The sequence below is a fragment of the Hermetia illucens genome, chromosome 3 (genome assembly GCF_905115235.1).
Source record: "Hermetia illucens chromosome 3, iHerIll2.2.curated.20191125, whole genome shotgun sequence".
Lineage (NCBI taxonomy): Eukaryota > Metazoa > Arthropoda > Insecta > Diptera > Stratiomyidae > Hermetia > Hermetia illucens.
In genome coordinates this window covers 89,398,905-89,413,351 of record NC_051851.1, presented here as the reverse complement: position 1 = coordinate 89,413,351, position 14,447 = coordinate 89,398,905, and the positions used below count along the sequence as shown (strand labels likewise).

Genomic DNA, 14,447 nt, shown 5'->3' with positions numbered 1-14,447 from the left:
GGCTGTGAATAATTTCTCGTACTCCATAGTGTATAGACCATCGCTAACAATCCTTGCTTTCTCGGAAAATGACCAAAAATAGAGATGATTCACGTCTGGTCCCCATGAAAATATAACTTATCAAATACTAAGAAGAGGAAAATCTGCTGTATTACTAATTCATAGGTTATCTGAATCGGATAATATTGGGTCTGACAGATCTAATTTGAAGGGAACTAATGATTTCGGTAGAAATGTTCTACTCAGAAAGAACAGCGAGGTGGATGTGGATTAATGCGTTTATTCTACAATTTATTGGTGTAGCAGTTCATGCCCACTCGTAGGCTAGTTTGCCTTGTAAAACCTTTGGTCCACATCCACCTGTCTAATGAAGTTAATTATAAACCGTTCAATTTCATTAAGCTAATTCAGCGGTACGCTGCCTTGAAAAAGCAAAAAGTTTCGAAAATCAATATATGAACTGAAAATTGAGCCATGAAGCCACCATAGGTCACAAATAGGGAGCAGTTGGCCGCTTGAGCCCTTAACCCAACATTGGGCTGCATTCAAAATTTAACCACATTATTTCATCGGTGAGTGGCATTTCAACCAAGTAAACAAAAAATCTTATCTGTATACATTTGGGTCAATCTTCCCATCAGTCAATCCATCAATCATTGGCACATGTACATAATAAGCTTTCCAGTATTTTACACCCTATATGTGACAAATTTAGGTCATGTGTGTTCATTGGCTTACTGACAGAAGGAAAAGAATTATCTGAAATGGAATTTTCCCCCTTCTCTACGTGGTAAATTTTGTGCGCTTTGGATGCGTACAACATACTCATGTAAAGTGAAATGCGGGAACATATCATGGCTATACCCGCAGCAGTTGGAGGTGTCCCTGTATGCTTTCTGACCGGCTCCAACAACGTATTTAGAAAGGCAAGAGTCATTCCCAAAATTATTTACATGATGGTGACATTCCTATCGTTAAGCCCTCCTGCTTTCAAGCGAGGGTAAGGACGCTTATAAAAATAACAAATTATTAATTACTCACTGTTTTTCTGAAAATCCTGTGAATCGTCGCATCCAGTTCTTCCCACGGCAACAGCTAAAATTATATAAACGGCTAAATAATGTGATGCGTTCCTCCACAGACATCTTGTAATCCTATCCACCCTTTCCATTTTAACTAACAAACATAGGAAAGTGAATTTTTAGCTAAATTTCTTGGAGTTCGAAATGTGGTCTTCAGAGTCGCCTGCTTGCCACGGGGTTTCAAACATCATCACCTTCACCGAACCACTATGTTTTGGTATACACTATGACACTCCTTACATGTTCGCACCACTTTCAAGGCAAGCGACCATGCCACTGACTTGATATGATAAATTCTAAAATAAAATCTTATCTACGAGTATGAATTGATGCACTTCACGCGGCGATAAAGTGTCCTTTCAGAAGTATCCTTCTATCTTGATGAAACTTTTACGGCACTGACACTAATTCAATGAGAGCATGAGAAACACTTTCCATTCTTCCTTCTCCCGGGTCATGCAGCTCGTCGTCGTTGATATCCATTGATTACTTCATTAGATAAAACACGAGGAATTCCTCTCTTGTCCTGGAAGGAAATAGAAAAAAAGTCGTTTTAGAAGTAAAGATCGAGAAGTGCAAAGACAACAACATGAAATATTAGGAAAACATCTGCGTGCCCAATCATTTTTAATCGAATTTGATTAGGGTTGAAGTGACGTTAGAAAAATTGGGAACGCTAGGGGTTACGAACTTGTTTCTTGTGTGCTGACCACGTGGTTCTAGTGAGGCGATGGATGAAAATGAATGAGAATGGATGAGTCCGCAAAACTTATGAAATTGGTAAAGGGAAGATATGGAAAGTTTTCTTGATTCCGGTCAGATTCTTTCAATTCGTTCGATGACTTTAACGACAGGGGAGGGATGAACTTGATGAAAGGGGCATGGAGGCGCCCTGTTGAGTCTACAGCATAAAGGATAACCGAAGATGTCAACGGATTCAAACTGAAATAAGTGTGGAATATACATTTGTATGTTTGTTGCGGCGTGCCTGATGACTTTCAAATTCAGAAAGTTTATAAAAGTTATCTGCCTCTAGCTGGATTTGAAGTTAATGATGTCCAGATAAACCCGAAGGTATCTCACATAACTGTCACCTGGGTGGTAGGCGTTGTTGATTTTCGGATTTATATTTTCTTGTCCACATACATACGAAATCATTTGTTCCAATTTGTAAATAATCCCTTTTTCATTCATTCCAGCTATCCCTCTTGAACATTAATTATATTCACAAAATTTTTCCTTGAATGTCATTTACCATAATTCCCATATTATCTGTAATCACCAAATCGTTCCACTCCGGTGATTCTTGCTAAAAGCTGTTTCTATGGATTGCATTTATGACCATCTTTATTCAAAGCTACTCCAATTAACCTTGTCCCTGTTCATTACTTCACCCCATTGACCAAGTATCTTTTTTTCTTCTGGGATTATATCTTTTATTTTTTTAGTTTAATTGACTTGCAGCTGATCACAACAGTTTGTAGGCCTGATTAAGGCGAGAAGTGGGTGTAAGTCGAGGCACTGAAAGTGAATGCCGCAGTCTTGAACTTGAATTCGTTCACTTAGTAACATATAGTGCGAGCAGCGGGTTATTGCCGAAGAAAGAAGAAAAACTCTAGTAATTCTGTAATTCGTGCATTTGAGTGGGTTTTGCGATGATTATAAATGCGAACTGGACAGCTGAATTGCGAAGATAACTGAATTTTATTTGATGTTCGATTTAGACGTAGATGATTCACTTTGATAGCTACGTCACTTGTCTTTCTTTGGATGGCTTGAGTAGCCCCCTTGAAAAAAGAATAACATTTTTAAGACACAAATTTCCATAACGTTAGACGAAAATACCTTTATTTTGGATTTCTAAGAATAGCTAAGAAATTTATCCTTTTTGGGGGTTAGGGACTCCGTATACCCTCTGCGAAGCGAAAAATCCCAATAAGATATTTTTCTTAATTCTCGCCTTTAGCCGTCAATTTTTGAGTACGAATAATTTCAATATAAAGTACACGCATTGTGATTCACGTTTATCTTTTTAAATTTTAGTCTCAAAATCTAACTTTCTTAAAATCTTTTAAATATTTTCAATGCCAATAAAAAAATTTTCGAATATTTACAAATGATCATTAACCCTTTTAAAGGCTTAGTGTAAACCACAATTTTATTAAATTCAGTTTGCTGTCTGTCACACGCACTTTCTAAGTAAATTCTAAGTAAATTGTAAAAACGGCAGAGTAAAGGAGCAAAATATTCAAACTTAAAGTAAGAAAGGATTCATTTTGAGAAACTACCCAAACAACAATTTCGAAAAACTCAGGGTAATGCGCTTATATGAAATCTAGACATCACAATAAATCTCATTCCAATATCTGCGGCCGGTAACTTGATCTTAGTATATTATCAACTTTTTGACATTGACCGGAAAAACCCACCTAAATTCGTCTCAGGAGTATCAAATTTATCACGAGCGTAGAGGACACTGCTAAACAAAATGGAGTTTGTGTCCTGGTTATTACTCATACACATGTCTTGTTTTTAAATTTTTACAAGGGAGAAAATACCACCTTGTACCCATTTCGTTCACTTTGCTCTTAGAGTAGAGGTGAGGTAGCGTCTGATGGGTTGCGCTTTTCAAAACCGCACACGAAAAAGCTAGCCCAATGAGGTGGAGCTTAAGAATACACCCAAAGTTTTCCGTACTTCTCATAAAAAACGAAAGGGATCACCATCTGATGGTCACTTACTTTCGTTTACCTGTTGCGTCTCTCACTTCCCGAAGGGTTGGAGAACTATGATAGTATGTCACTGTTCAACGTCGACTGCATATACATATGATTAAGCTGTCGCCCGACAATGGGAGTGCTATTTTGCTGATCGCAGTGTAAGGCCCTGCGATGAACATTGGAGAGCCATGAAAGTTGCACTTTCCTCCGATGCTACTTAAGTCGTCGGCGTGCTCTGCAGGACATATGATGACGTAAAATGTCACATGCTGGTATGAGGTAAGATCTCATACGAATTTGAGTTCAAAAGCGAAGTCTGCCAGGGTTGCATTTTGTTACCGATACCATTTCTGCTCATTCTTTATGCTACCTTGCCTGAAGGACATGGGGGAGTTCAATTGACTAGGCTATCTTTACTTAAACACCTCGACAAAGCTGATGTCGTCTGTTTGTTCGTTTATTAGGTCATCGACCTTGGTCGAAAGGCCCTGGATTTGAAGAGAGAGGCACGTTGAGTTGGACTGATGATAAATAGTAACAAAACAAAGGTTCTCTGTCCGACGGGTCATTGAACTATTCCCATATGCATTAATAAGTGGAGCAAAGCGTCGTTTTTACCGACAGGGACACCAAATTGGTTGTCGCTTGTCGTATTACCAACGCCTATCTAAAATTATTCCAGTTATCTCAATACCAAGGTCTAATGGAGGCTGATCACTGTGTAGGTATATAAGAGTAGTACTTGGAAAGTGATCCCCCCCCTTTCGCTCGAAAACTCCAAGCCTTCATGAGCTCCTGTTGGCAACATATCATCAGAGTTCGCTACTATTACAAACAAAGCACTTTGTGCAGCGCACCATGGGAATGGGATCCACATATAAGGGTAAATGGGAACAACATATAATATTAAAAGAATTTTATATTAATACATTGTATGGGTTTGTATAACTGATACTATGTATATATTGTCATTGATTTGAATGTAATACAATTGAAATTCAACGATGAGCTGCAAAATGATTGCATGTATTACTTAATGGATGCAAAACTTTTGCATCATCGATATATAATTGAGAAAAATTCCTTGTTACAACGTTGCTGCAAAATCCCCCGTCGCCTTTCAGTAATACCTTGAGGAGGGACCCTTGACCCCTCTGTTCATCAAGTGGAAAATTCCTGTCGAACTCAAATTCGAGGTGGAAGTTAGCTCGATGTATCGGTTGCCCGACAAAGGTCAATCGTCTTTTTTCCCTTGGGAAGGATCCCAGGATACGATTGTGAAAACTGGATCCTCTCGAACACGACAACGAGCTCATAATTCACAGCCAGAAAGTTACAAGTTTGTTGAATCATCCGGAAGAAATTGCTGAGGACCAACTTCACAGTCATCATGATCAGTCCTTTCTCGACATCTCAAGAATTTCGTTCAAGCGGTGAAGCTCTAGATACGGTGAAGCAAAAAATAGAAATACCAATATTATCAATTGGAGTATAAGCAAGTTTATTTATTAACAATTATCAAACCTGACAATTGCACGTATAACATAACTATCATTAAATTACTTAAAATTGTTATTGAAAAAAAGGCAAGGAGATGAACTCCAAAATGGACTGAAAGCAAAGCCAATCCTCACTGTAAGTTAAGCTTTGCAGGAAAGGGTTTAGTACTCAGATGGGGACGGAATGGGAATATTCAATTTTTTCTTCTTGCTTTTCAGATTCATTCTTTGTGCAATATTTAATTTATTTGAGAACTTCTTTATGCTTGCGGATAAGAATTATCAGACACAAGGATACCTATCTTCTATGTTCTCTAGAAATAACCCATTCTGTGAATACATCTTGAAAAATAGTACAGCTACATGCAAATAGAACACTCATGTACAAAGCATATATGGAGCATTCTGTGTAAACTTGTTGTGTTATCCTTCCAGAGATATCGACAAATGTACGTACGCACGTATATAATTCAAATAAAATATTTTCGGACCTTCCAACTTCAACAAGCCGGACGATCGGTGAATAGCTTCGGTCGAGTGGGTTCAGTCCAAAATGCTATAGTTCAACAGGCACTTCTACAGTCTTTGTTATTTCGTTAAGCAGGACTTACCTTGTAACTTTATATTCAAAATGCTAAAAGCCAAAACTATTTGTTCCCATTGATACTTTGGATAGGAGTAGAGCAATTAATCCTTTGCATAGCTCTTGAAATCTACAAGATGGAGTTCTCCTTTGTATCAGTTGCAAATGATTCCTGGCAAACCCACAAGTAAATGGTACAATTTCAGCAAAATACCTCAATTTAGTTCGTTATGTATGTATGCACGTAAAGTTCGGCTTAAAGGGTTTAGTGGTTTGGCTGAACAGCATTTTGAAGCTGAAACAGCTTATCGTGCCGTGAGTTGAAGACAGTGTTCAACTGCACTCACCAAGAAGCAATTACTCCCGAAAGTCGCCTTACATAACTCTTGAGAAAAATTAGCTCTTCTTGAAAAAGTCCTAAAAATGAGGAAAAAAATCAGGAGAGCTTTGAAAGTAATTTTTCATGTTTTGCTCATTATGCAAATTGCACTCGTTTCATCATTTCACCTTCCTACTCAAAGAGATAATGGGATTTTATTTTTAATTAACCTTCATTTTCATTTCTTGCGTTTGTATTTAATTTAAATGGCATTTTAGAAATTTCACGCTAGGTAAATGGAGTTTCCACCCAACGCTTGCATCGTCTTTTGTCTTGTCTTTAAGATTTGAGTGGGCATTTTGCATCCACTGTTTAGATGTTAATTAGAAACATGATTTGCATGTCAATTAGAAAGACAGATAAAGATTTGCATAATGAGGTATTGTTGTGGACGGAAATCATTTGGAAATGGCCATTATCTTATTAAAAACTGACTGAAAGCAAAACCCCCGAGGACCAGAGACCCCTACCATCTATCTTAAATCTTGAAATTTAGGAAGGGAACATCCTTGAAACTCGCACCAAATCAAAATCATCACCGATGTTTTTGTAGTAGATTTATTCGCAAATAATACGGTGATCGTATAAACCAGGGCCTTTGGGGACCCTTGACGTTCCTTAAGCGATTACCATGTTGGGAGCGGCAGCGGTTAAAACGTGATCACGAACGTGGTATACTCTAGGCCCTGGCTACCCCAATTTCAACTTGGCTTGTCTTAGCGAAGGGTTCTGCCAAGATTAACTTACTTTGCTCAGTAATACAAAGGTCGTGGCAACTAAATCTATCACGAAATTCACAAAGAAACTCAAATAGATGTTCTACACTCTCCATTGGAAACCAACCCAATTTGAATCCGGACAAGCAAAAGTAGGCCCCTTGTCTTAGTACTCTTGATCCTGGACTGAATTCAAGGTCACTTACTATACTAGGCTTCCACCCAAGCCGCGTTCGGATAAATCATTTCTTATCAAACTGCACTTCTCGGGTTTTACGAGGTCAAAAGGATCGTCCGAGACATCCTTGACTAAGGGCAAACAAAGGTGACAGTGGTCCTTTGACGATTTCAACTCACCAATACGAATAGCAGCAAAGAACTTCGGCAGGCCACAAGTATGCCGTTATTTGCAGCTAAGGCTATCGAAGCCGTCGGATGACGACACAAATCCATCCTGATACTATAGTGCACTTGTAAAGCACCCATCGCACTAGTCGGCGAATTAATAGCTACAGGACATTTATATATCTCATACAAGGTTGGGAAACAAGTACTTAAATTCCCGACATGCTGATGTACTGTTTGACAGCAGTAGTCCTAGACCTCGCTCTTCCACGCTGATTTCAACAGATCTCCAGGCGTCTTGGCTAACGGCTTATGTGATAGCACCACAACAAATTAAACGCAAAAAGGAAACGGGGAAATAAGAAGATTCTTCGGTGTTGTCATTATTTTTTCCATTATTAAGTCGAAGTCGTCATTCGTTAAAACTATCTAGTATGCAAAGTAATAGCATGGGGGCATTAGACGGCCCTCACAACATAGGCGCAATGATTTCGTAATGAGTATGGATGCACTTTCAAGCGCTTAGTTTCGAAATCTACGCAAGGCAGATTACCCGCGTATAACCTAGCACTAAATACCCTGTTGGCCCCTAGAAGATGCATCAAAGGTATTCCCAGAATTGAGAAGACAATCCAAATTATTACATTTAGTATGGTAGGAACTTTTGAAGACTGCTCAGTCTACCCAGTATGGCAAAGATATGGGAAAGACGAGTAAAGTACCATGCTAGAATTTAGATTTGGCGAAACCGAGAAAAGCAACGTAAATTCTGAAATTTGGTTCAACTGATTCAGCTAGAATCGGTGCAAGGAGGGGTTGTGAACTGCGGAGAAGAAGCAAAACGGAACGACACTTTTGCGAAGAGACTAACTCAGTCGAGGCGAGTAGAGTAAAGGGAGTAAAGAAAAATATACGGGGTGAATGCTTCGGGTTTGCTTATTCGGTATATGTGCTGCACATGGTGGAAACACGCATATATCCCAACTATGTACCTGGTATGATGTGGAGGTCACATTTATTCCCAAACAAGGGAATCCATCTATATGGCCGCAAAAACCTTCCAAACGATTATTTCCTTTCCATTAAAAGTACTGGACAGGCTGACAGATTTGTTCACGAGGAATATATGCATTCCGAGAGGTCCGCCAAGGTTGCACGTTGTTACGGATCCCTTTTTTCTCGCTATCGGCCACATTCTTCATGCTGCTTTTGCTGGAGGACGTGAAAAAATTTAATGAACGATGTTATTTTTCGTGAACAAAACCAAGGTTCCGAACTCCATGGGAGTAATACATAGAAACATAGTTAACCTTAGGTGGCTTTGATTCCAATTGCCAATTATATAGTTTCCAAATTTGTCTTTGAATTGACATACTCTCTTCTGTCAATGTGGATTTTGCGGTTACCGACTTTATAATCTTCACAGACAAGTTAGTCATGAAAGTCGGATCACACAGGAATATTTGGGGCACACTAAATTTTCAAACTGCCCCAACCTTCCGGGAAAATGATGAAAACGTTCTAGCCGCAGATATATGCCCTTTTATTGACAGCGGAAAAGTAGCGGGTTTGTATCACTCGCATCGATTCAGATCGTCAAGCAAGGTTATATTAGAAAGCTACATAATACCACCATTTAGTATGTGAAGTTTAATCTGGGTAATTTATCCAGCCGAATAGCCCAGGGTCTCTAGGGAGGCATTTTTACGGTCCCTTAAGAAAGGCATGAAAATCTTAGTGATTCTACTAAACTACCCCATAGAAGATAATCTCGGCTATACGTAGCTAATATGGGAAAAAAGAAGAGACAATCCATTATGGCCTGAAGATGCTACGTCAAGGTGGGAACCTCAAAGACCGATTCGATCCACTCGTGGATTCTCTAAGTTGAAAAGCATTCGGCTTCTCGTCCGCGTTTGGTGTTTTGTTATTAAGTTTAAGGGAGGCTGTCACATGTAAATGGAGCATGCACAATTTTTTTCATAAAATGTGGCCATCAAATGAATTGTTCAATTAGTACTTTTCCAAACTCATCCCATATATGTTGTCGGGTGAAATGTATGGTAATGAGGGCTCAAAATGTGACCCTCAAACCGGTCTCGTTCGCAGAACCTATCCAACCGAAAAATCTGAAAAAATCAAAGTGGTATACTAAACGAAATCTAGGCCTCAAAATTAATCCCATTTCCATATCTGCACAAACAAAGTTAATAATAGTATATATTATATTTTTGAAATTGAAGCTTTGGGGTAGTGCCTAATTCAGATAGGTATATTTGTACATTGAACAAGCGGTATTCAATAAACGTATGTTATATGAATATATGTATACTTTTATGGACGAAGTAAATCGAAAATAGGTGAACGGTCAATTTTATACGTGAATATAGAATACAGTATTTGTTAATGGGCAATGTTTGTTTGTTTAGCGTGAGCATAATATCTATCATATATCTGTAATATGTATGTATTTCTTGTAGTTTGAAAGAAATATGAAGGAATATTTATATACAAATGGAGAAAGGAGCGTAGAAAGTTTCTCACATAAAATGAACACAAAACCTTTATTCCCGAAGCGCCAACTTCCGGTGTTTCGGCTTATTTCTTTTTTTAGTGAGGTCCGGGCGCTCTTTGGTGGCTTTAGTCTTTTGACTTTATCAAGTCAGTAGTTAAATCAATTAGGCTATAAATAGCTTGTTCTAGCATAAACCTGCGGGTCCAGGCGGCGTAATGTCAGTAATGCACCAAAAACAGCAGACGAGCGTTGCGCCGTAGTTTGTAGAGATTCATGAGTTATGTATTTCATTCGGGCATATATCACAGTACTGGGGTGTTATCACAACGACAAGTTGCAGGTCAATCAGCCTCACTCTTTTCGTGCTAAGAAAGATGATCATGAAGAGGTTGGCCTTGTCCAAATTACAACGAATCCATAGAGACCACCCTTCATAAAGTAACTATCACAGTTGGACGGTAGTTACACGACAAGCGAATGAGCTTCTTTCTGGATGTAGAGGGGGAATTCAACAACTTGAATACCAAAATCATCAAGGAGGGTGTAACTGGAATGGAACTGGAGAGGTATCTTATGCAATAGATAGCGTCCATGCTAACAACCCGAATAATTCATTAACAAAGCTTCAGTAAAGCAAAAATAAATGAGTTTCGATTTTTTTTATTTCAGGCAGGATAATTCAATTCATCTACATCTAAGAGTACTGAGAAGAAATAAGAAATTATATTTTTTCGAATATGGAAGAATCGTGGATCCAAGTTAAAGACACAAAAATCAATAATCTTGAAAATACCTCTACTATAAGTTTTTCGATGATAAAACGCTGGCCAATTGGCAAATTTACAAAAATACCAATCGGGAAACAAAGAAAACCACCGTTGTTACTTGAGTCTATTGTAAAGATCTTTACGATAAATTGGACACTCGGCATGGTGAGGGAGACTTGTATCAACTTGCCAAAGCTAACACCAACCCACAGAGGATATCGATCTCCTTAGTCGCGTTAATGACAAGAACAGTACTTTGATTACCGACCAACGAGCCGTAACAGATAGATGGTGAGAATACTTTGAGCAGATTTCAATGGAAGAATTTGTTCATTTTCCACTTTCACAAGTAATTCTACCTGCCAGCGCGACTGAACTCGAGGAGCAGCAAAACCAATAATATTGAGGAAGGCTACATGACCTTACATCACATCTAAGATCTGGAAAGCGAAGCGCTGGGATTCAATAATGAGTTCTTCAATCAATCAAGAAAACACAATCGTTTCAATATTCGGCTGCCCGTGCCATAAAGATATTCGAACGTATTCTTCACAATCGTATTCAAATTGCTGTGAATGAAACTAGGTTTGTCAAGAACTGCGGAACTTTTGACGCAATACACGAAATATCCCCCAACAACAACACCAGAGAGAGTGCCAGGGAAATCCTTGCGCTGGGTTAAATTGCTCTACTACGATCCCAAAAGTAAAATGGAAATGTGGCGGGTGTATCAAAACCACTTCGCATATCTGTCGGCGTTCATCAAGAAAACGCCTTCTCACCTCCTTCTCCTTGTTATGGATATTGTCACATGGGACATCCAACGTTCAGCACCCTTTACAGTGCTTTATACAGATGATGTTTTCCTAGCGTCTAACAACAAAAATAATCTCGAGCAACTTGTCCAAAAATGGAATGATCGCCTCATTCAACACGTTGCCAGATTGAATCTGAATTAAACAGAATGTTTGTCGACCGATCCCCATAAAACAGGCACTATCACTGCCAGTAGCAATGACCTGCCCAGAAATAAGCGACTTGAATATCTTAGGACAGTACTACCTGGTGGTGAAGAGCTGCATTATCAAATTGCTTCACGCATTAGCACAACTTGGATAAAATTGCATTCCACAACTGGTGTTCGTTGTGACCGATGTACCAACGAAAGTTTCAAATTTAAAATCTACTGCAATGTCGTCCACTCTGTCGCCCTCTAAGGTTCAGAGTGTTGTCTGACTATAAAAGACGATGAAGTGGCTCTCGCGGTAACGGAGAGAAAATGTTATGTTAGACCTGTGGCGTAACATCACTTGATCACATCTGAAATGAGGATATCCGTGATGGATATATGGCTGCACCGATCGTGGAAAAATTGCGAGAAAGGCGTATTTACTTGTAAGGTCACATAATTTGCGATAACAGGAGTTTACTCACTAGGATTGGTTTGAATATCAAAGTCGATGGGAAGCGACCAAAAAGCGAACCGAAACAACAGTGATTCGATACGGTAGACGGTGATTTAGAAGCCTCGCGACTGCATCCGTATCAGGCTTTTAAGAGAACAAAACAGCGCAAACCGATCACGACGAGCCAAACCCACCTTTCAACGGGACAAAGGCTGAAGAACATTCAAAGCAGAGGTACTGGTTACACTGGAGGAATATCGGTGACTGGACATGGCCCGAGTTCCAAGCGTAAGAAAGTCATTCTTACCAATAACTAGGCTAGTAAGTGTAGAATCCGGTTTAATAATCTGGGTGGTATGCTCAAATTCGACCTCCTCTAGGTTACTGACAGTAGGAAGATATGGAAGGAATGAAGGAAGAGAAGGGAAGGAATCTTGATAGTACCCCGGTATCAACACCGTCATAAACACTACGGATTCGCTTTGAAGATTTGAGTCAACTAGTTTCTGTTCTCCTTGACAATCAAAATGAAGCATCCCCGCGCTAATTGGGTGCTTCGTAGTGGCTGCTGATACCTTCTCAGCCCAGATGATTATTTTGAACATTCCCAGTAATTGATTTCATTATAGACTCGCAGACAGATATTAGCTCGGCCAGAAAGTTTTATAACGCCGAGACATGTGTCTATCATTGTCTTAAAAACGCTTCAGCTACTATAAATAAAAAATATTCCATGGACAAGGAAGGATTAGTCTATGAAAATAGTTTCTGCCAGAAGAAGGAAATACTATGCCTACATGGTCATCAATCTACTTTTTAAAATTAATTAGCGTATTGCCAGTAATCGTACCATTTACGTCAATACCGTTGAAACTGATGAAAATGCCAAATTAATTTCGAGGATAAAGGTAAAAAGTGTAAAACAAGGATAAATAAAAAAGGATCTGTTATTGGATTTATTAATTTAATTGCAATTTCACTTAATAGAATTCAATTCTTGGTATTATGTTAACCTACTCGATCATACCCACAATGGCTGTCCTAGATGGGCTTTGTAAATTATTTATCTAGCAGAAACATAGCTTGCCGATTACTGCATTATCAACACAACAAACAAACCCCATTCCGTCACTCAACTTCAATCATGCCAAAGCTGTCAACTACATTCGAAATCTATTTGGTCGCACCACGATTTGAAATGCTCAATAATGGTATGGCTGACAAGATACTCACATAAAGGAGCGTGTTGCATTTGCATTTAACGTTCTAGTCGTAAACAAAGCACGCGGATTACGGAGAGATTGCTAAACGAATAAAATCCATTTGAATAAATGGTTGCTTGAGTTTATGTCTACACCAGTTGTGGCGAATCTACCTCCGGAGCGGAATTTGAGTGCCTTAAAAGTATTCTTTTCACTTATACGCTGGCTTATGGTTTCCGTTTTACACTCCAAAAGCCTCCGTCATTTACCACCCCCACCTACAAATTTCCTCAAGACTTACCTAACATTGTATTAAGCCACAAAACTTTTATGACTCTAATTTATCGGGGTAGACTCTGGGCTTAGACTTGGATACACGCATATTCATCGGGAAGGCACATTATACAACTCTATCCAAGGACTCGGCTCGGCTCCAACGTTACTTGCATATATCCAATTCCAATATTCCTCCCGGATTAGCTCAGTTAACAAGAAACTCTAATCAATGATGGTTGTCCTCAATAGGTTATATCATGGACCAAGAAGGCATGTGCTTACACGGGAGTGTGTATGTGTGTGTGGAAACACAACGCCACAAGGGTTTCATTTTTATGAAAGGACATAAATGACCACCAATGATGGCAGGAATCAGAAAAGGGATGAATAGCGATGTATCACCTGGATAAAGTGTTATTTGGAAACCTATGGAACGCGTTCGGATAGGAGAGAATGACTGATTTTAGGCAGCCTTTGCTCTTTATTTGTATCTTGGAATTTAAAATTCAAATCGGTTTTCGGGGTGTGTTTAGAGCCGGTGCGCCCGAGGAATGAATACGAGATGAAAGCCCTTTAGCAATGGACAAAGCCCAGTTTAAATCAAGCTGCCTGGACAAAGGTCTATTTAGTACGGTCTGATGGTTTATGGTAATCTTTGTTATCTTCTTGACTTCTCAGCCGGCAAAGTGATGGTGATGATGTTCGGCCCAGGTCTCTGAAGTTTGTACCTGTACATAATAAAAGAGTAGGAACAATACGTTGTCAAAGGATGTAAGATGGTTGCCCAGGATAGGGAAGCGCTCCTGTACGTACATTATTCATTCCAGGGTTTCTGTGTGTCCAGCACCGAGTCCCGTGACAATTCAGAGAGAACAGTACCCGAGACCCTAAAATTTTAAAAAGGCAAATTCTATTACAGGACAAAAGGAAAAGGAAATTGCTGAAATATTTCGCTTA

At 39.2% G+C, this 14,447-nt stretch overlaps 1 protein-coding gene across 3 annotated transcripts in view; it reads right to left on the bottom strand.

The window, feature by feature from the left end:
- LOC119652334 (hemicentin-1) overlaps positions 1 to 14,447 on the bottom strand; it is a 447,036-nt gene that overhangs the window by 337,807 nt on the left and 94,782 nt on the right. For all 3 annotated transcript variants that reach the window (XM_038056346.1, XM_038056348.1, XM_038056347.1), the window contains one exon: positions 1,042 to 1,608. In XM_038056346.1, coding sequence (XP_037912274.1) covers positions 1,042 to 1,171 — 130 coding nt within the window. In that variant the 5' untranslated portion in view covers positions 1,172 to 1,608. The remainder of the gene's footprint in view (positions 1 to 1,041; positions 1,609 to 14,447) is intronic.